Source organism: Euprymna scolopes, chromosome 36 (genome assembly GCF_053919585.1).
Source record: "Euprymna scolopes isolate OS-2025 chromosome 36, ASM5391958v1, whole genome shotgun sequence".
Lineage (NCBI taxonomy): Eukaryota > Metazoa > Mollusca > Cephalopoda > Sepiida > Sepiolidae > Euprymna > Euprymna scolopes.
Genome location: NC_136517.1, coordinates 88,208,808 through 88,231,816, shown reverse-complemented (window position 1 = coordinate 88,231,816; position 23,009 = coordinate 88,208,808). Strand labels below are relative to the sequence as shown.

The window sequence follows — 23,009 nt, the reverse complement described above, 5'->3', positions numbered from 1 at the left end:
TTTCTCTCTCTCTCTTTCTCTCTCTCTCTCTTTCTCTCTTTCTCTCTTTCTCTCTTTCTCTCTTTCTCTCTCTCTTTCTCTCTCTCTTTCTCTCTCTATGTATCTATACCTCTCTTTCTCTCTCTATGTATCTATATATCTATCTATTCTTCTCTTGCTCTCTTTCTTTATTTATCCATTCTTCGATCTCTCTCTCTCTCTGTATCCATTATTCTCTCACTTTCTCTCTTTACCGCACTCTTGCTTTCTTACTCTATCTCTTTCTATATGTGCCTAAATCAAAACGTGGATTCCATGAACAAAGCTTCTTTCTTAGAACTGCACGCCTGTGGAACTCTGTTCCGTCTGCCTGCTTCCCACCGGACTACAACTTGGATGTTTTCAAGTCCAACGTTAACAAATTCCTAATGAACCGCCCCCTTAAGTAAACACTTCATCAAATCTCCACACTAACGCAATGTACTTGCAATAACCCTTATCCCTGAGTCGCTTCCGGGCCTTGATAAGTGGTGATCACTGTAAAAAAAAAAAAAAAATGTGTGTCACTCTATCTTGTTCTCTTTCTATCTATCTTCATTTTGCGCAGGCTCTCCCTCTCTCTATCTCTCTCTCTATCTATTTCTTTCTATCTATTTCTTTCTCTCGCTGTTCGTCGCTCTCTCCCCCTCTCTATCTCTGTTAATTCTAAAAAAAAAAAAAAAACACTCAAATATTTACTTTGTTTGTGGACTTTCCATAGGTTCCAATTTTTATTATATTTTTTTTTTTTTTTTTTTATAAATAAATTACAACAAAAACTTAATGTATGAAGTTAAAAAACATCAAAGAATTATAATTTTTTTTTTTTTTTTGGCGGAAGGAAGTTAGGATTAGTTATGTGTAACATGTCTGACGGCTGTTGAACCAGTTGGAATTCGAATCACAACTTGAAACCTGTTTAGCCACACTGAAGAGCTGCAAAACAGTTGTTTGTAAATGTTTGCTTCCCATTATGAATTGAGCTCTCTTGGCAGTAGCTCTTTCAGTAGTCGATAACGTGAATAAATTATATTTGTTCACATTATCGACTGCCGAGAGAGCTCAGTCCACAAGTGGGTGGCAAATATTCACAAACAGCTGTTTCGCAGCTCTTCAGTGTGGCTAGACATGGTGAGTATTTCAAGTTAGGATTCGAAACCTGATTATTTGGACGGAGGTCATGTTACGTTATCTAACACGGACACACACACACACACACACACACACACACAGCCCTTGAGCCCCTGGAGGGGCAGAGGCCATCTACAACTTTTTGTAGATGTTTTTGTAACGAGGAGTTCTTTTTACAGGGTGAGGGTTCTGGCCCCACGCCCAACCTTTCCAGAAGGTACATACAGCGCCTAGTCTTGCCAAATGGTTACCCATCGGGTACTGGCCAAGCTCAGCATTGCTTAACTTCTGTGATCTGGCAAGAATCAGTGTATCAGCGTCAGTGTGCCGTATTATCTAACATGAACGGCACTCATGTAAACGGGGTGTATACGTTTCGTGTTTGTGATGTGTCCTAAATGTGTTACTAAATGTCTATTAGTGGTTCTTCACTTTCTGAACCCGTTTTATGTTTCGTGATCGTCTAATGCTCATATGCGTGCGTGTGTGTGTCCTATGTGTATCTTCGTCATACCTTTATCTTCTCTGCTCACTGAACCTGGTCCATCCTGACTTCATCGTGTTCTTGGAGAAGGCTGGAACCTTTTGGACGAAACACATTGACTCCAAGACGATTATTGGTTTCCATATTAGTTTTTATTTCACTTTCCAGGATCTTGCGCAGTTGAAAATAGAAAGTGAGTTTCTTTGCTTGTGGTCTTAACAGTCTCCATTGAGAGACACGTCGCTGCCTCCCAAAAGGGGGAGGAGAGACAATCGTAAAGCCGAACCGCCTCTGCTTCAATCCCAAGTTCAAACTCTTCGATGATCTCCAGCTAACCTGATCACATGAGTCGCATGTGACATACACGTGGATCTGATCAGCTGACCAGATCTTCCGGTAAACTTGTCTTTGATCTAGCTTTGTCATATTTTGACAGGTTTTATGAAAACATCATCACATCCATCTCTTGTCCAACTCTCCAGTTAGATAGATCAAGATGGATCATTTATTCTATTCTAGCTATTTCGTAACCGTTAGATATCGTATTCATACGCTATTATGCTTGCCACAAAATATATATAACTGATACATCATAATTTCCTTAGCTGAAACTATATTTTTATGAATGCTCTTTAGCCTTAGTAGGCAATCATTTAAAGGTTTCTCGATAAAAAACACTGGTCCCCATCACTTTGCTAGGGTGGCGTTAAGAAGGCTATCCAATCATTAAAACTCTTGCCACAACTAGAATTCTGTTGCACTGCAGGCTATGTAGTTTAAACATTGGAAATTACCATAAAAGTGTAACGTAGTCATTACATGTCAACACTCAGAGCCAACACGTATGCAGACAGTCACAAGGAAACAAAGATAAGGAAAGTATTCAATTTGCTTTGTTTTTTCATTGAAACAGCATACATTTATTTACAGGTACTTTCCAAAATAACGCCTTGCCGTGTTGAACACGTGGTACTCTGTCTTTGTTTGACTATGTTTAGGACACGCCTTTTTCCTTTCGCTTTTGGGCCCCCAAGTACCACCCCTCTCTCTCCTTCTCGGCCACGTCTTTTTTTATCATCTTTTTCTTTCCTTCTTTCTCACTGCGACCCCTCGCACACATGGCTGTGTTATTTGCATACATCTGCTGCTGTCTTGCACACATCTGCACTCTGTTACAGAAGTTCTGGTGGGAAAGAGATCATGAGAGTCAGCTGGGAGAAAATCAGACATTTTTGATTTCCAGTAAATGTATGTGGTGGAAGCTGGCTGTTGAAGAGAGAATGACAACAGATCCAGCAAGAACGCTTCTCGGCACGAGACAAAGCTTGTCACTGGGTCTAACCCGACCAGACAATGATCAATAGCCAGCATAGGGATCTCTAACCATGACGATATCATACACAAGCTCAACTTTGTCTACGTCCCGGCGACAAAAGAAAGTTTCACGATCTTATGGTGGTTCCAGATATCATCTTTGTGTCCGAAACTGGTACGTCCCACTATACGTCTCATGGAATAAGATAGTCATTGGATTACTCAGACGACTTTAGTGGAAACTACGGAATTTCAAATGGAATCCTTCATCTTCTATAATATAAATTTCATCTGTCTGTTTAAATGTATGTATGTCTGCCTAAAACTTTTAACAGAGGCAACGGATTTTCACGAAATCAGGATCGTTTTGAAGTTTCTGACAATCTGCCATACTTTTTGTATATAAAATTGTGTAATTGTTATGAAAATGTCTAAATTTTTGGCATCGTACAACATTTATTTCAAAAGCGAACGATATATATACATATTAAAAAGTTGGAACGACAAAAACAAAGACTTCCAAATTTCAACTATATTATCTCTACGATTTGTCTCGTGTTGTTTCTACAGTAGTATGATCGTTAAGACGATAATAAGGCAACAACCGATGGATTGGCCAGTGGAGTGTCCGTAAGAGAGTGTTAAGATTAAACATGTATAAAAGCCAAGTACGTCCAAGGATGGAGTACTGATGCCACATCTGGGCAGGACCTGCTAGAAAGATCTTATCCTGCCTTGACAGAGTTCAAAATAGACTTCGCAGCCTAGTGGAGGACGCCCTTTTCTCTTCCCTGCAACCTCTTTCCCACGGAAGAGACATTGCGAACCTGTCTCTGCTTTATCATTATTGGCATGGCAAGTGCTCGTCTGAGCTCCAATCTATGGCCCCCTCCCTTGGCAAACTTTCACAAAAAAACACTCATCTAGCTGAAACCACTGTCAATGATTTTCCCCACTCTTTATCTGTGTCTAAACCAAAACGTAGATTCCATGAACAAAGAGTCTTTCTTAGAACTGCAAGCCTGTGGAACTCTGTTCTTTTTTTTTTTCCTGTTTTCTAGCTGATTACAATATAGTAGTCTTGAAGTCCAATGCAAACAAATTCTTGATGAGCCGTCTCCTTAAGTAACTCAATTTACCAAATTTCCACTACTAACGATTACTATGATATTATCCCATTGATTACTGTACACTCCATAACCCTTATCCTCGAGTGGCTTCCAGGGCTTGATAAGTGGTGAATCCTATGTAAAAAATAAAAAAATAAAAAAATAAAAAAATTAAACAGGATTGTGTAAGTATCCATTGCTCTGTTCGGAATGTTGATCATGTTGAATAATGATACAGATCATCCTAGACTCTCAACCCCCCACCCCACCCCACCAAGTTGAAGAGCTTTTTTTTTTACTTAGCAGTCACCACTTATCAAGGCCCTGAGGCCACTTGAGGTTAAGGGTCATTGAGTGTTCAGTCATCAATGGTATAATATCGTATTAGTCATTATTAATGGACATTTGGTAGATTGGATTACTTAAAGGGCCGGTTCATCAAGAATTTGTTTATGTTGGACTTGAAGACAACCAAGTTGTAGTCAGCTGGGAAGCAGAACAAACGGAAGAAAGTTCCACAGACGTGCAGTTCTAAGAAAGAAGCTTTGTTCATGGAATCTATATTTTGATTTAGGCACAGTTAAAGAGTGTGGGAAAAATTATTGAAAGTGGTTTCAGCTAGACGGGTGTTTTTCAAGAAAGATTGGCGAGGGGTTGCCAGAGACTGGAGCTCAGACAAGCACTTGCCGTGAAAGTAATGATAAAATAAAAACAGGCTCGTGATGTCTCTTCTGTGGGAAAGAGGTTACAGAGAAGAGAAAAAGGCATCCCCCACTAAGCTACGGAGTCTATTTTGAACTTTGTCAAGGCAGGATAAGTCTTTCTAGCAGCTCCTACCCAGATGTGGCAACAGTACTCCATCCCTAGACGTATTTGGTTTTTATATAGAGAATTGCATCAGCCGTGAAATATCTACTGGAGCGGTAGAAAGATCCCACCATTCTTCCAGCAACCTTGGCAACAGATTTGATGTACATGTTCCATTTCAGATCAAGAGTAAAGGTCAATCCCAGAAGCTTGTCAAAACATGGAGCCTTCCCAAGACGAGAGCCATCTATTTCAATTGATGCCAGATGGGGATCAGAGCGTTGATTATGTAAAGATAGGAGCTTGGTTTTAGATGCATTAAAAGTAACCAGCCACATCTTCCTCCACTGTACCACGTGTTCAAGGCCTAAGGCAATTATTTTGCACATTGTATTGAAATAATTGTCTCAGTTGTTAAGGGTTTAATTAATCAAAGCACCTTCGTCAAGGGTTGATTTGATGTACTCGTTCCATTTCAGATCAGGAGTAAAGGTCAATTGTTCAAAATTACAAGGTACTACAAAAAGGCTGAGCAGGAAGATATTAGGGATCACATCAGATGCTGTATAGGGAAATATATTTTCTCTTCCTGTGGAACAGTGTGTGAATGAAACCATGATTAAAAGTAACAATTGAAGCGCATGTTCCGACACAAAAGAATGATAGAAAATGCCACTCTCCCCAATGATTCACCCCTATATGTGCAGCTGCGATTGCTCAAAGGCAGCATGCATACTGCAGATTTATCCAACATAAGTCTAATACAAATAAACAAAAGTTTATAGAAGCTGGAATAATCATAAGAGCAAAATAGTTGCAACTAAGAGAACATATACTGAAACCACCAAAAAAAATGCATTGAGCCGCAGAAATTAGGAACTCATGATTTCTGGAAAATTTATAACGTGTAATAAATAATAGGCAATCAACAATTCCTCCACTATCCAACAACCTTCAGGTTGTTTACACTTGTAGACATGTGCTAGGCTACATGTTTTAGTGTTGCATATGAATGGCAGAAGTTGCAAGTTCAGCCACCCAAGAGATATTTTTTTGTTTGAAATAAAAAAAAAAATAAAAATAAAAATAAATGCCTCTTTAAACAAGGAATCATGATGAGACTAACCTATTTGAGAAAAGTAATGTTCCTAGATAGGCTCCAAATAAGCCCCTTTGAATAGACACTGTCTAGCCATTCTCTCCAGTGGATATCTCAATCAGCTTCTGGGTGGTTGAATAGTAACCACTAACAAAGGTGAGCTCTTCTTAAAGGGTACTCTAGTCAGGTAAAAATATAGCCACTAGCAGACTCCTCTATATTCCCTGATAGGGGCAGTCACAGGCAACTGGAAAAAAATAAGTCGGTATTGACATAATAATAACCGATTGTTTCTGCATAACGAAACGGATTTGTAAAAAATGCATCAAAATTTAAACATGCTGGAGAAGCTGTTTTACATCAAAAATAAATATTTGGATCTTGGAATGTAACTAATACTGTTATGTGTGTGTGTGTGTGTGTGTTTATATATATGTGTGTGTGTGTGTATATATGTGTATATATATATATATATGTGTGTGTGTGTGTATAATGTGTGTGTGTATATGTATAATATGTGTGTATATGTATACATGTATCTCTATCTTTACAATTATAGAAATGCAACTTTGACTCAGTGTGCAAGTTAATTCCTCATAGACCCCAAAACGGCTGAACAGATTTCCTTTAAAATTTACAGAACTTTAGTCTGGGAGTGATCTTAGTTAAGTTCTCAGAATACCTCGATAATTATCGATAATCGAAACTATTGTTTTAATTCATCCATCATCAGTAAAGCCATTTTTTTATGTCGTCTAGCAACAATGATAGACCAGGCCGTGAAATTCTACTGTGGGTAAGTTAATAGCGTTTTGTTTGTTTTTTGTTTTTTTTGTTTGCATGACGTGGTCCGTAGGTTCAAACTTCGTACATAAATTTCTTTTTTTTTTTTTTTTTTTTTTTTTTCCATTAACTGCAAAGAAGTTTATAAGACTTGAAAGTTTACGTGTTTTTTTTTTTTTTTTAGCAGTGCAAAAGTAAATTGTTTCTGTTTTGGAACGTCCATTGAACAGGCAACTGATCCTTAAGAAAACTTCTAAACCGTCTACACATATTTAGTGAAAATATTCAAGGTTTCTTATATGTCGGTTTAACAAAACATAGGCCCCAACAACCAAGCACAAGTAGTATGCCCAGCAACATAAGATAAGGAATTTTTTGACACAGTTGACTAATTGTAGAACTATAGAGCGACAACCACATAAATTCTTAAAACGAATAAATAGTCGATGTTAATCCTGTGCTTTCTTTTACATACGGTTCAAGAAATCATAGCTTCTAAAACCTTGCCAAAGTAGTTGGTTTTGAGCTTGTTATTTTCCCCGATTTTCGTAAAAACACGTTAAATATGCAGATATTTTCCTGAACGTCAAAATACACTTGCGTAGGATGGTCTATCGATTTTAGCTTTATTGGTAATTTAAAATCAATATTTATTATTTTATCATTTATTGCCAGCAATGGAAGATTTTACTTTAAACAAAATTAAATAAAAGACAAAAGAATCGTTTTGGCATCGGAAAATAGGAATCAGTGTTTCCGATACTTCCAAATCTTCTGATTTTTCCACATTCTGATTAATCGTCCCAACGTGTGTGTGTGTGTGTGTGTGTGTGTGTGTGTGTGTGTGTGTGTGTGTGTGTGTGTAAAGTTTTTAAACATTTTTATTTTATCTCTCTTTTAATTTTCTATTTCTAGGTTTGGAATATTTTGTCAAGGTCTTTTCTGGTGTGGTGCCAGTGTTGCATTTGTCTATGCGTTAATCCCATTCATCTTTTGGTATTTTCCAGAGATGTGTACCTTCATGATATTTTCTAACAGATGTAAGTACCTTTATCCGTTGCATTTCAACCTTGTGGCATACATAACGGAAATGTTAAAAATCACAGATTGTATTCATAACTTGTTAGCTGCTTGTTCTTCTTGTATGCTTCCCTGGACTTGCCCCCCCCCGACCTCTCTCTCTCACTCACTCACTCACTCTGTATGTATCTATCTATTCTTCTCTCACTCACTCTCTATGTATCTATCTATTCTTCTCCCTCTCACTCACTCTCTATGTATCTATCTATTCTTCTCCCTCTCACTCACTCTCTATGTATCTATCTATTCTTCTCCCTCTCACTCACTCTCTATGTATCTATCTCTTCTTCTCCCTCTCACTCACTCTCTATGTATCTATCTCTTCTTCTCCCTCTCACTCACTCTCTATGTATCTATCTATTCTTCTCCCTCTCACTCACTCTCTATGTATCTACAGGATTGAATGATAAAAATATTGCTCCCCCCCCCCAAAAAAAAACAACACTACATGGTCCTGTTGTCATAACTTGAATCAGTAAAGAGCATGCGTTGTATAGCGGCGCGTCTCCGATCTCGCTCGTTGAACATTGTCACTTTCAGACATGATAGAAGGTTCCTATAGTTCTTGGGATTCGTACATAACTGGCCAACTAGTAGATGGTCTACAAAAAAAAAAAAAACACAAAAAAAAACGGTTTTCATCAGACGGAAATGGAATCATGTCATCTTTTCTAGGGCTGCAATTTTATCGTTCCATCTTGTATATATCTATCCATTCTCTTGCTTTCTCTACCTCACTCTCTCTCTCTCTCTCTACCTCTCTCTCTCTACCTCTCTCTCTCTCTCTACCTCTCTCTCTCTCTCTACCTCTCTCTCTCTCTCTACCTCTCTCTCTCTCTCTACCTCTCTCTCTCTCTCTCTCTCTCTCTACCTCTCTCTCTCTCTCTCTCTACCTCTCTCTCTCTCTCTACCTCTCTCTCTCTCTCTCTCTCTCTCTACCTCTCTCTCTCTACCTCTCTCTCTACCTCACTCTCTATTGCTCTATCCACCCAGTCCCCCACTCAAAGCCAAGACCCCGGGAGAATCGGAAGAAATTATCCAATCAGAAAATGTGATTACTTATCTTGCTTCGGCTGCCCTCTCAAATAATCCTGCAAGTAGTATGGTGGACTAGACTCCCAAGCCTTGCTTGTGCAACTAGTTTAGGAACTTCAATCTATGGTCTCTCCCTCACCAAAGTTTCACAAAAAACACTCCACTAGCTCTAACCATTATCAACAATTTCCCCCACTATCTATCTGTGCCTAAATCCAAACAAAAATTCCATTAACAAAGATTGTCTCCTAGAACTTCCCGCCTTTGGAACTCTGTTCCACTGGCCTGCTTTCCAGCTGACTACAATATGGCCGTGTTTAATCTGATATAAACAAGTTCTTGTTGAGTCCCCTAAATAGTCCATTTTTACCCCATTTCCTCCAATAACTATTAATCCGCTGTTGTCTCTGTAACTACTGGACACTCATTATCCCTGATCCTCGAGTGGCTTTTAGGCCTTAATCAATGGTGACTCGCATATATAAAAAAAAAAGGAAAACTGCGAAATAATAACACTAGTCTATCTCTGCTCATTCCAGCATTGCTCCTACTTGTGCTGAACATGTGCCAATAGATTGAGCAATACCGATTTAAGAGAAGTGAGGTTGCAACAATTTCCTCGCTTTAAGCTATTTCCTATCATGGCTAACAGAATAAGAACAATCTACTCTTGTTGAGTAGCAAAAGGCTTCAGTTTGAAATTCTGTATGCTTTACAGAGTTCGAAAAGAAGTAGCTGAAGGTTGGAAGTTATGTCAGCCGAAATGGTTGTGAAAATAACAACCAAGTCGTGAATAATCGGACAAAATAAATCTCATTTAAAGAAAATCAGAAACCTTAATTTTTGGATGCAGTAATTACCGGCCGGTTAGTTGCATCATAAATTTCCTTGTGCTCTAATTATTTTTTTTTTTATTCAGAATGAATACCTGAAAAGTCCTCTCTCTTTCTCTCTCTCTTCATTCTGTGTTGAGTTGAAAAGTTCCCCTTTTTTATCTAGCCGATTCTCTCTCTGCTACTCTCCCTTTCTCTATCGCTCTTAGTCTCTCTCTCCTTTTTTCTCTCTCTCTCCTTCTCTCTTTATCCATCTCTCTCATTCTCTCTATCCGTATCTGTTGCTCTTTAACCGTCTCTCTCGCTATCAGTCTGTCTCTCTATCCATCTCTTGCGGACTTTTCTCTTTCACTCTGTGTCACTGTTTAACTGAAAAGTTCCTCTTTTCTATCTTGCTGATTCTCTCTGTCTTTTTCTCTATCCCCCTCTCTGTCTTCTCCCCCTCTCTGTCTTCTCCCCCTCCTCTGTCTTCTCCCCCCCCTCCTCTGTCTTCTCCCCCCCTCCTCTGTCTTCTCCCCTCTCTGTCTTCCCCCCTCTCTCTGTCTTCCCATCTCTCCCCCTCTCCCTACCTCTCCTCTCTCTGTCGCTCTTTCTCTCCCTCTCTCTCTAACCCTCTCTCCCTCTCTCTCTAACCCTCTCTCCCTCTCTCTCTAACCCTCTCTCTCTAACCCTCTCTCTCTATATATATATCTATCTATCTCTTTTTTTACTATCTGTCTCTCTCTTCACATCAATCTATCTATAATATGATTTAATTTCAATTTTCTCCTCTTTAATTTTTATCAAAATAAAAAAAATGTCCAAGTTAAACTATAACGGATTGTTATCCGTCCATTTTATTTTTAGCTTTTCCATATTTATTTATTTTGAATTTTTTTTTTTTTTTTACAGTTCGTTGGCCTCCACTAGGTCAGCTCACCAAACCTTCCGAGCACGGATTAAATCACACGCGAAATTTTTACGTTAATCCGCGAAGAAATATACAGATTGGAGTTTGGTAAGCAACGATTATCTCCCCTTCAAACAACCTTTAATTTTTTTAGTGTTTATTTAGAATTACACTTAATTAAAAAAAAAAAAAAAAATACAGAAACATCTTTATGGTGTACGTACTCGTCACAGAGCAAAAATGTCATATTCCAAAAATCACATAAATTGATTGAGCAGTTTTTTTTTAATTAAGAAAATCAAATTCTTTGGAGAATCCATATTTTTTTGATTTACCAAATTCAAGGGAGATAATTCAGTTCGACTGCCGAGATTTTTTTTTTGTATCCTAAATAAGTTTGTAATCGCTAAAAATCGTAAAATTTGATTTTTTTAAATTTTTTTTTTTATTTAATTTAAAAAAAAATTTTTTTTTTATTTAAAATTGTTTTTTATTTTATTATTTTAAATAAAAAAAAAGAAGAAAAACTACTTGATCAATTTCCGTGATTGTTGGAATATTTATTAATAGTGTGTGGCTGCTTCCCAGCTGACTATCACATAGTTGTTTTCGAGTCAAATGTTCTTGTTGAGCCGTCCTCTTAAATAATATAAACTCCACCCAAGTTCCACCATTACCGATCATCATAATGTTGTCGCAGACGCAGCACTCATTAACCCTTCGTGAAAAAAAAAAAAAAATCTCGGGAATGACATGACACTGGATTCAATGTTCATCGTGTGCGATACAGGACAAAGCGATAGAATTGTCGCCCTAAAAAAGATGACATGATTCTATTTTCATTTGATGAAAACCGGTTTTCATTTTTTTTTTTTTTTTTTTTTCTGCAAACCATCTACTAGTTGACCAGTTGTGTAGTAAAAGCCTCAATAGCAATACGAGCCTTCTATCATGTCTGAAAGTGACACTATATTCAACAAGCGAGAACGGAGATGCGCCACTGTACAACTCATGCTCTCTACTTATCCAAGTTATGACAACAGGACCATTGCCAGCACCTCAAAATGAAAATCCAGATAGTTCAATGCTTGATGACACAGCTCAAAGCATCGAACAACCCCAGGGTTATGGTATTTGTTGTGGTTTCCAGTGAGAGCGAAATGATGCCACCTCACATCTTCAAAGTCGACTTGAAAGTAAACACCAAAGTGTACCTGGATGTGCTGAAGAGTGTGGCGATCCCCTGGTGCAATCAGGTGGCCGCTGGTAGATCCTCGGCACGTCAGCAAGACTTGGTACTGGCCCACAAGTCCAAAGAAACTTAAGCTTGACTTCAGGGGTGCTACAACTTTATACCCTTCTCTCACTAGCCCCCCCCCCTGGTCATACGTAAAGATCATCACCAACATGACCTCCACAAAACCAAATCCAGCCTGATTGGCAAGTATCCGCCAAGCTCCTACTGGCACTTGTGGAAAAATTATTCTTCCAGTTCCGGACCCGTGTCAAGGTGGTGATTGAGGCTGGAGGCGGCTACATTAAATAGATGTCAGATCTACTACATGATCTAGTTACCTGAATTGAGTTTTTTAATACAAGTTTTAAAATGAAGCTGTGATGTTTGTTTGTTTTTTTTAGCGGGGGGGGGGGGGGACACAAATTTTATTGTGCCACCCTGTAGTTAAAGCAAACACCAGGAATAAATATTTGAAGATAAAAAGAAATGAACAAAATAACTGAATTCGACATTAAAGGATTAATATGTCTGAAAATAGTCAAACTACTAAAATAAAACATTTTAAAAAATCAATCGAGTTCTCACAATGTACCTATTTACTATGCCTCCCCACGGGACAAAGTTAGACACCAGGGTCGTTTTTTAACGTGGAGAAAAGGTACAAAAATAAAAAAAATTGTCTCAGTCGACAAGGACTGTTCCTCCACTGAAAGAGAACAAGAAATGGAAGTGCAGCATCTGAAGAACAGATACTACACTTTGATCTTGACCAAAAGGCCATTAACATATATGATTGGTTAATTTGGCAGGCTTGATAGTTAGTAAGGGGAGGTAATTCTGTGAATTTTATCATGAATTATTTCCCTTGAATATAAAATGTTATATAACTTACGTCCCTTGAAAACGAAGAGTTCGGAAAACGAGCATTAGATAAAAAAGAAGAAAAAAACGGTTCGTTTCTAAATAAAAGAACCATGTTCGTACAAAAATAGCTAAATTAGCCCACAAAAGCAAGAGTTTAGTAATGGATTCAGCTTCACAGAATCAAAAAACGAAAAGTTGTTCTATGGAAGCCCAAAATGCCGGAAAGTAAATTTTTATTTTTAAATTCATATACATACTAGCAGTTCAGCTCGGCTTTGCTTGGTCCTTATGTACTGTTCATAACTTTATGTGCATATTTATATATTAAAAAGTTTGACTCATATCCAGGTAACCTACATCTAAAATTTCAAGTGTTTAGACCTAAAATTGGCAGAGGAGTTTGGTAGAGTGTGCAAAGGTCAACTCTTTCAACTTTAACCTCTTGGTAGCCGAATTTTCGCCCAAAAACTGATTAAAAAGTTTGCTGCATGTCTGAATACACTTTATGTAAAATTTCAAATGTTTCGACCCAAAATTGGCTGAATAGTTTGCTAGAGACCACTAAGGTAAAATCTTTTGAACTTTGACCCCTTGGCAGCCAAATTTTCGGCCAAAAACCGATTAAAAAGCTTGCCCTATGTCTGAATACACTTTATGTAAAATTTCAAATGTTTAGACCAAAAATTGGCAGAGTAATTTAGTAGAGACTGCAGAGGTCAATTTTTTTTTTTTTTAAACTTTGACCCCGATTTTGACCCCTTAACATTTGTTTTGAACTCAAATCAAACTAAAAAGTTTGATCCATGTCCAAGTAACCTACATCTAAAGTTTCAAGTGTTTCGACTCAAAATGTGCAGAAGAGTTTGCTGGAGACTGTAAAGGTCAAATCTTTCTAACTTTGATCCCTTGACAGTCAAATTTCCGTCCGAAAACCGGTTAAAAAGATTTTCCCAAATCTCAATACCCCTTTTGTCAAATCTCGAGCCTGTAGACTGAAAATTGACAGAGTAGTTTGGTAAGGAAATATACACACACAGACAATTTCACTTTTCTAGATATATTGATTAAAACATTATTATACAGTACAACTTGGGGATACGGTGGACCTAGCATACAGTTTGTTCAGGTTACGATGTGAAATGCAATGTTTTTCCGGCCCCTGCTTACGATATTTGCCCTATCTTACGGTGTTATTAATACTGTTATTTGATTATATACATGCGTATTATATACTCTACTGTATTTTGTTAATTTTTAATGCTGTATTCCGGTGTTCATAATTTCTGTAATTTAAAGGAAGTGGTTGTTTGATTTGAATATTTATTAACTTTTTTTTACGTGACGACTTGATTTCTTCTATAAACGTTTTGTAACGATAAATTAAATGAATCCTTTTTTAATCAAAGTAAAATCACTGATTATGCTGAAAATTTATTGATTTAAAAAAAAATAAGCAAAAGCAATTTATTAATAACTAGTGGGAGTACCCTGTGTTGCCCGGGTGTATCGAGGTGGTGTAGTAAGGAAACCCGAAAAAAAAAAAAAAGTGAGGGTGGGGGATCAAAACAATAGTAGGCAGTCCAGGGTGTTAAAAAAAAAAAAAAAAAAAAAGTGGTCGTAGGTAGGCAGGCAGGCTCGAACCTATAACGCAAGTGAGAAAATGGTAAAAAAAAAAAAACCCATCTTAGCTGATGCCTCCATGGCCAAACGAGAAATCGCCAACATTGAAATTAAGGCTAGTCAATTGAAAGCACACGATAAATTGTGAAAATATCGGCGAAAAAAGCAAGGTTTAAAACGATACCGATTTTTGTCATGTTCCGACGCGTCTGCTGGAAGTTTTTGTAAGACACGCACACACATTTTGCCTTTTATATATATAAAAACTAGCCTTGGTACTCGACGTTGCCGGGTGTTTGGAGGTGTGCAAAAAAAAAAAAAAAATGGTAGTAGGCTCGAGCCTGTACCGCGAAGGAGAAAAAGAATGTGAAAAAAAAAAAAAAAAACGTGACGTCTTTGCTGTTGCATCCATCGCCAAACCGGAAGTGACGAAGGTTTAAATTAAGGCTAGTCAATCAAAAAGAGGGATGACTTTCAAAAATATCGGTGAAAAAAAAGAGACCCCCTCCCTGTAGAAGAAAAGTACAAGTTGAGGGTAAAGGAAATAATGAGTTTAGTCAATTTTTCGATATTTATCGTCCGAAGGTTTGAGCTTTAAAATAATAATGACCTTGTGAAAATCCGTCGCCTCTGTCGAAAGTTTTTGTGAGACGTACATTCATACATTTAAACAGAGGCGAGATTTATAGTATAGATTAAACAGAATACGGCCGGTAAGATGCAAATCCTGTTTTTTTTTTTTTTTTTTTTTTTTTTTTTAACAATTTTGCCCATCCGTATTTGTAAATTAATCGTTATTAAAAATAATACCATTTTTTTATTTTTTATTTTTATTTTTTCATTATTTTTTACTTAGTGATCCTGGATCTCAATTTTCTTCAATGTTTTTTATTTTCAGGATTATAAAATCAATTCCTTATGCGTTTATGATGCTTTATTATTAGGTTTGGAATTTTTATGAGAATTGTTATCATTAAACTCACATGAAATTTTCCTTTTTTGGGGGGAGGGGGGCGGGGGTTAAAATATTGAATAAACAATGCTTAATTCGATGATAATATTGATAGTTTGAGAAATTAATTTTTCTTCAGTTAAATTGATTTCATTACTTTAGGAGCTTTCTTTTTTTTTTTTTAATTTTGTAATATTCCTGAAATATTAAATTGTTTTTTTTTTTTTTTTTTGTTAACATCTACAATGCTTTATTTTTATTTAAAAAAAAGGGGGGGTGCAGAAATTCACTCTTTTTTTAATTTTTTTTTAAATTTATTTTTTTATTTTTATTTTTAGTATTTAAAAAAAGTGTTTGTTTTTTGTTTCTTCTTACAAAAATAATGTATTTTCACTAAAATTCAAGAATAAAAATGTGTTCATTATATTCTGAATTCTGAAGATTTCATTAAAACTGGTTGATTTTTTAAATTTTGAACTTTTCGAGTAAGGAAAAGGTTCAAAATGTTTACACATTTTAAGGATCGGCCATTTTTCACGTAAATATATGAAATAATCTTAGTAAAATGGAGTTATCCCCCTTTAAATTACTTATAGAATTATAGAAAAGCGTCCCCAAACTACGATGAGATGAGATTTTCCGAACCTTCTCCATCATGCAATTTCTCATTTAAAAAAATATCACAAAATAAGCGGATTCGGCATTAAATAACATAAAAAGGGTTGATATGCCTGAAAACAGTAAAATAAAGCATTTAAAGAATAGATCGAATTTTCAACGCGAGAAATATTAATGTCATTTAGGGGAAGTAATTCCATTATGACTTTATCACGAGTTATGTCCCTTGGTATGATTCGGTTAGAACTTTATCAGGAATGATCTCCCTTGAATATAAAATACATCATATATATTTATACGCCTATAAATTTGTTTTTTTCTTTTTTGCGTATTGATATTCATATTAAAAACCTTCTTTTCTATTTATTTGAAAAGAAAATACAACTCTGTTATATATGGCTTGTGGAATTGCATTCTTCTGCAAAAGATCTAGCTAATTTGCATATTTTTCAAGCATTCGTTTTAATTTTTTTTTTTTTTTACACAGGCATCACCACATTATCAAGGCCAAGAGGCCACTCAAGGATAAAGGTTAAAGAGTGTACAGTAGAAATTGGACAATATAGTACTCATTAGTAATGAAAATGCATAAGATTTGATAACTTATATGGAACGGCTCATCAAGAACTTATTTACGTTAGACTTGAATACAACCATATTGTAGTCAGCCGGAAAGCAGGAAAACGGAAGACAATTCCACAGGCGTGCAGTTCTAAGAAATAAACTTTGTTCATGGAATCTACGTTTAGGTTTAGGCACAGATAAAGAGTGGAGGGAATTATTGATAGTGTTTTCAGCTAGACGAGTGTTTCTTGTGAAAGTTTGGCGAGGGGGGACCATAGATTGAAGCTCAGTCGAACACTTTCCATGAAAATAACGATACATCAGAGACAAACTCGCAACATCTCTTCTGTGAGAAAGAGGTTGCAGGGAAGAGAAAAGGACATCTCCTACGAGGCTACGAAGTCTATTTTGAACTCTATCAAGGCAGGACAAGTCCTTTCTAGCAGCTCCTGCCCAGATGTGGCAACAGTATTCCATCCTTGGACGTATCTGGCTCTCATATAGATAGAGAATAGCATCAGCAGTGAGATATCTACCAGATAGATAGAAAGATCCCACCATTTTTCCAGCGGTCTTGGCAACGGATTTGATGTACGTGTTCCATTTAAGATCAGGAGTAATGGTCAAGCCCAGAAGCTTGTCAAAACTTGAGGCCTCCTGAAGACAAGAGCCATTCATTTCAATTGATGCCAGATATGGATCAGAATGTTGATGATGTAGAGAGAGAAGCTTGGTTTTAGATGCATTAAAAGTAACCAGTCACTCCTTATCAGATCTGATCTACATTATTATATAATTCCCTATTAGTTTTTCGATTTTCTTATGGGAGGATCATCTAACTATTACTATTATTAACTATTACGTGTAATTATATTCATGCTGATATTCTACATGATTTATACTTGCGTAATATTTGTGTAAAAAGGTTATAGTAAACACAGACCTCTTTCTATATTTTTTTTTTTTTTTTTTTTTTTTACATGGGGGGGTCACCACTTATCCCTGAGTGGCCTTCGGGCCTTGATAAGAGTTATTGTGTGTGCAGTAATCAATGAGATACTATTGTAGTATTCATTAGTATTGGGGGTTTTGATAGTGTCTTACTTAAGGGGGCGGTTTGTCAGGAGTTTATGTTGGGCTTGAAGACGTCCTAGTTGTTGTCAGGTGGGAAACAGGCAAGCGGCAGAGAGTTCCACTGGCATGCAGTTCTAAGAAAGAAGCTTTGCTCATGGAATCTACGTTTGGATTTAGGCACAGATAAAGAGTGGGGAAAATTATTGACAGTAGTTTCAGCCAGACGGGTGTTTCTCGTGAAAGATTGGCGAGAAGGGGACGAGGGATTGGAGCTCAGACGAGCACCTGCCATGGAAATAACGATAAAACAAAGACAGGCTCGCAACGTCTCTTCTGTGGGAGAGAGGTTGCAGGGAAGAGAAAAGGGCATCCCCCACTAAACCACGAAGTCTATTTTGTACTCTGTCAAGGCAGGATAGGCTGTTTTTAGCAGCTCCTGCCCAGATGTGGCAGCAGTACTCCATCCTTGGACGTACTTGGCTTTTATATAGATAGAGAATTGCATCAGTAGTGAGATATCTTCTGGAGCGATAGAAGGATCCCACCATTTTCCCAGTGTCGCTGGCAACAGATTTGATGTACTTGTTCCATTTCAGATCAGGAGTAAAGGTCAAATCCAGAAGCTTGTCAAAACATGGAGCCTCCCCAAGACGAGAGCCATGTAGCAGAAACAAATAGAACTCTTTTCTTGTGCGTCAGTGCCTCCCCTGACTGTGCGATATGGCACATACTGACCAATCAGAGGCATAGCGCAGGGATCTTTCTTACCCCCTTAAGGAACTATAACTGCTTCCGTCCTGGACAAGAAAAACTCTTCCTTTTTCCAGCGAGACATCAAGGAGAGCAGACCTGTTTCTCTCTCGGCCTACATCGATATCGACGGTCCCCACTTGGGAATAACTACCAGGCACAGGCAGACGAGTTCTACCCCAGCTATATCTAAATGGCATCTCACCTTACTTCAATAAACCTTTTCCTTGCAAGTTTTACGAAGTCGTTTGTTCGTTTATTCTGTAGCTTGTGTTGAAATATTTATTTTATTGGGGAGTGCCCGAAAAGCATTAACTCAACTCCCAAAAGCCATCCATATATATATATATATATATATATATATATATATATATATATATGTATGTATATTATGTTAAAAAAAACTCTTTCTATAAATATTTTATAACCCAGCTGTGTTATTTCGCTGCACAGTGTATATATCGAGACAGCAAATATATAATGCTGGTTTCCTGACCTAAAAAGCGCCAATCATTCAGTTGATTTGTGATTTTCTTTTTGAAAAAAGTTGATCATAATCTGCAAAGTCGAAATTTTCTTCTACAATAAAATCAATCCAAGCATGAATAAATAATCCAAATTTTTCAACAATGACTGCATTTAGTTACTAAATGCAGTCATTGCAGTCATTCCCAACGTGGGGTGCATGCCCCATTGGTGGGGCATGGCAATATTTTGGTGGGGCAGGGGCAGGACGTGCACCCTTGGGCTTACTATACCATAGGGCAATTTGAGAATGAGTTATGTTTTTCATTATTATTATTATATGAACAGTGAATTGTTTCATAGTGAATCTTTGTATTAAGGGGAGCATCCGGCCGTGTATGTGTGCGATGTGTGTGTGTGTGTATATATATATAATGTGCAAGTAGTAGAAGTAGTAGTAGTAGTAGTTCTGCTACTACTACTACTGCTACTAATATCACAAAGAGGAGGCATCAGGATTTTAGAAATGCCTAGGTGGGGCACGGCCCAAAATAGGTTGGGAACCACCGATTTAGTATTAAACTAGCCTGGGTGCCTGGTGTTACCCGGGTGTTTGTAGGTGTTTGTTGAGCAAAAAGAAAAAAAAAAAAAGAAAAAAAGTTGTAGTAGGCAGGCTTAAACCCGCGACGTGAAGGTGGAAAAAAGTGAAAGAAAATCTGACGTCTTAGCGCTACTCCATGACGTAACCAGAAGTGTAAAGCATTCAAACTTAACGTAGTCAAACAGAAGACTTGCAGAACTGGCGTTGTTTTTAAAGCTCCCACGAAAGCAAATTAGATACAAGGTCGTTTTTAATATGGGGGGGGGGATTAGCTCCCCCGAAAAAGGGGCACTCTGACAGTATCCAAATAAATAGTAATTGTCTCGGTATGAAGGGTTTCCCCTACATTGACCAAGGACGAATTACAGAATAGATACTACCCGGCCAGAAGGCCAGGCAGTTGCGTTCGAATACTTTCGCTTTATTTATACGAAAAAGACAAACAGCCGAGAGGACGGCACGGTGGGAATTTTTTTAACTCGATCGAAAAAAAGATAGACGGTGTTAAATGTTTTTGACTCCTGATGGATGGTATGACACCAATGATTTCGACGATCGTTTTCATAACCGCAACCAATGAAAAGCTTCCAGAGTTACTATAAAAATTGTCAAATTTTGAATTCAATCAGTTCGCCGCCATCTTTGTTACTGGCAATTACACTCAAGATCGTACTGCACTGCTTCATCACCGCCATCTTTGTTCAACATAACAGAACAGACGATACCCGTTTGCGAATCTGAGATATTACAAATTGGAAATATGCGAAAACTTTGCACAAAATCTAACGATGCGAGAACCCACCCGTTCACGACCATTTTGCCCTTTTTATAATGGATAACCTGAAATGGTTTGATATGCCATGACACAAAACAACCAAACCAAACATCATGAATAAATATTTGAAGATATAAAAGATTTAAATAAAAACTTTTACGAAAATGATCGGATTTGACATTAAATAATCTAAAAAAAAAAGGGGGTTGATGCCATTAAACAAAACAACCTGCTGTGTATTAAGTATTGGTGTGCTACAGATATATTAAGGTCTAGATGATGGAGAATAATTCTTTACTAGCAGAAGCCGTGGAAATTCCACGGTAGTTGAAAATTTTTAAAGCGCATTATAAATAACACAAATAAAAAATAAAATAAAAAAATAACGAATTTAGAACAATTTTTTAGCAAATTCTTTTTTAACCTTTTGAAAGCTAAAAAAAAAAAACTGATTTAAAAAGAAGTCAGATTTTTTTTTTTTTTCAATGAAAATTCAGCAATTTTTTTTTTTTCTGAATAATTGTTTTTTATGAATCATAAATTCTTTCTTAACCTTTGAAAACTAAAAAGAATTGATTTAAAAAAAAAATCAGATTTTTTTCAATGAAGATTCAACACATTTTTATTATGTTAATTATGACTGCTATTTTTTTTACTTATAAACTAAAGTAGCCAATTTGAAACTGTAGACACAGCCATTTCTTTTGAAAATTTTTGGAGAGGAAATGGTTTTGATTTTAAACAAATAAAAAGCAACTATAAAGAGAGGTAATTCGTTTCTCATCAATTAATGTTTGCAATGATGCTGTTTTTGTGATACTGGACATACAGGCAAATAATATTTAGATTATATATATAACTAGCGAGGGGTACCCAGCGTTGCCCGGGTGTTTTTCGGGGTGTGTGAAAAAACCCTGAAAATGTGAATAAAAAAAAAAAGGTGCCCGTGAAAAAAAAACGAAACCTTCATGACGCACAGTTGGAAAATAGTAAAATGTTTAAAAAAAACAGGTGCGCGTTTTTGATTGACGTGACGATGATAGGTATTCAGCAGTTAGCATTTTGTGCGGGACAGTTTTGAATGAGGTGAATAAATCGGTTTATTTGTTTTTAAAAACCCGCTCTCTGTTTATTAGGAGGAGCAAAATGAAAGCTACAGTCTGATATGACGAAGTCGACATTGAACAAACGTTACTTTGTTCTCTTGCGAGTTTCACTTTTTTTTATACCGAAAACCGAATGTAACGCGTGCCGATGCGGGAAATGTCGAATAATTAACGTTTGAAAGTCAAAATTAAATAGACAGGCGAGCTCCATGGGTAACTTTGAGATATTACAATTTATAGATAATATAAAAAGTTTTAAGAAATTGTGAACCGAGCAAGCGCTTCTCTGAAAGAAGCCTTTTGTGGACATCGAGGAAAAGCGTACATACATACATACATACATTTTCACTTTTATATATAGATTAAATAATAGTTCTTCATTTTTATCTGCAGACACTAGTGTTTCATGCTTATTTAATTTTCATTCTCGATGTTCTTCTTGTTTGTTCAAATATAACTAATTTTTTTTTTTTTCCCCCGCAGGCACGTTCTTCCACAAAATTTGGCCGATTCAAATCTGGGGTATTCTGAATATGAACAAAGCCTTAGTGAACATAAATCACCAGTCGTTCTTTATATGCACGGCAATACGGGAACGAGGTAACTAGATTTCGTTTTGATTCAATTTTTAATTTGCACGGTGGAGCAATAAAGTTGTCACCCTGAAGAAAATACCGCTGCAGTTCTATTTTAAAACTTTTACTGAAAAAAAAAAAATCAATTCGGGTAACTTGATAATGTAGTAGAGCTGATATCTATTCAATGTAGCCGCCTTCAGCCTCAATCACCACTTCAATACTGGTTTAATGTTGTGGGAGGTCATGTTGGTGACGTTGTCGATATATGACCAAACAAAGTAAGTAGTGGGTTCAGGTTGGGGAGGGGGGGGGTGCAATGAGAGAAGGGTGCAAAGTCGTAGCACTCCTTCCTTCAGCAGCCAAGACTGGGTCTCTTTGGACTTGTGGGGCGGCGCCGAGTCCCACTGCCACAACCAGGGTCTGTCAGCAGCCACCCGATTGCACCAAAGGATCACGACACTCTTCAATACATCCAGGTACACTTTGGTGTTAACTTTTAAGCCGACTTCGAAGATGTGAGGTGGCATGATGTGGCCCTCATTTAAAACCACGCCAAAGACCATAACTGTAACTGGAAACTTTTTCATCACCCTGGACACATCTCTATTATTCATGGCAATCCGGCGATGCATTTTGAGGGTGCTGGCAATGGTCCTGTTGTCATAACTTGGATCAGTAGAGCGCATGAGCATTGAGGCTAACGGCGGCTACATTGAATAACGGTCAGCTCTACTACATAATCAAGTTACAGAACGAAGATGTTATATTCTAAAAATCAGGTAAATTGACTGAGTAGTTTTATTTTTAACTAAGAAAATAAAATTTTATGATTTTTAGCGATTAAGTATTTTTGGTACTCATTGACAATCTCTTACTTATAGAGAAATAGATAAATCTTGTTAATCAGATCAAGTTATCGGCACTTGAATTTAAATACACCCTAAACAAATACGGTGACTAATTGTTCTCCCATCCGACACATCATAAAATTTGATTTTCTTAAATAAAAAAACAAAACTGCTTGATCAGTCTACATGATTTTTGAAATATGACGTCTTTGTTCTATGATGCGTACATAGATTATGACGATTTAAAAAAAAAAAAAAAAAAAGCCGTACTTTTGTTTTTAGGGCCACTCTTTTATCGTTCCACCCTGTATGTATATTATATTAACCAAAATCAAGCAACAAAATCCCACCTCTTCACTGTAGAGACCCCGAGAT

At 37.0% G+C, this 23,009-nt stretch overlaps 1 protein-coding gene across 1 annotated transcript in view; it reads left to right on the top strand.

The window, feature by feature from the left end:
* Nucleotides 1–23,009, top strand: part of LOC145260675 (lysophosphatidylserine lipase ABHD12-like) — a 121,923-nt gene that overhangs the window by 47,994 nt on the left and 50,920 nt on the right. The window contains exons 3-5 of the mRNA XM_080119032.1: nt 7,661–7,785; nt 10,585–10,690; nt 21,692–21,808. Coding sequence (XP_079975158.1) covers nt 7,661–7,785; nt 10,585–10,690; nt 21,692–21,808 — 348 coding nt within the window. The remainder of the gene's footprint in view (nt 1–7,660; nt 7,786–10,584; nt 10,691–21,691; nt 21,809–23,009) is intronic.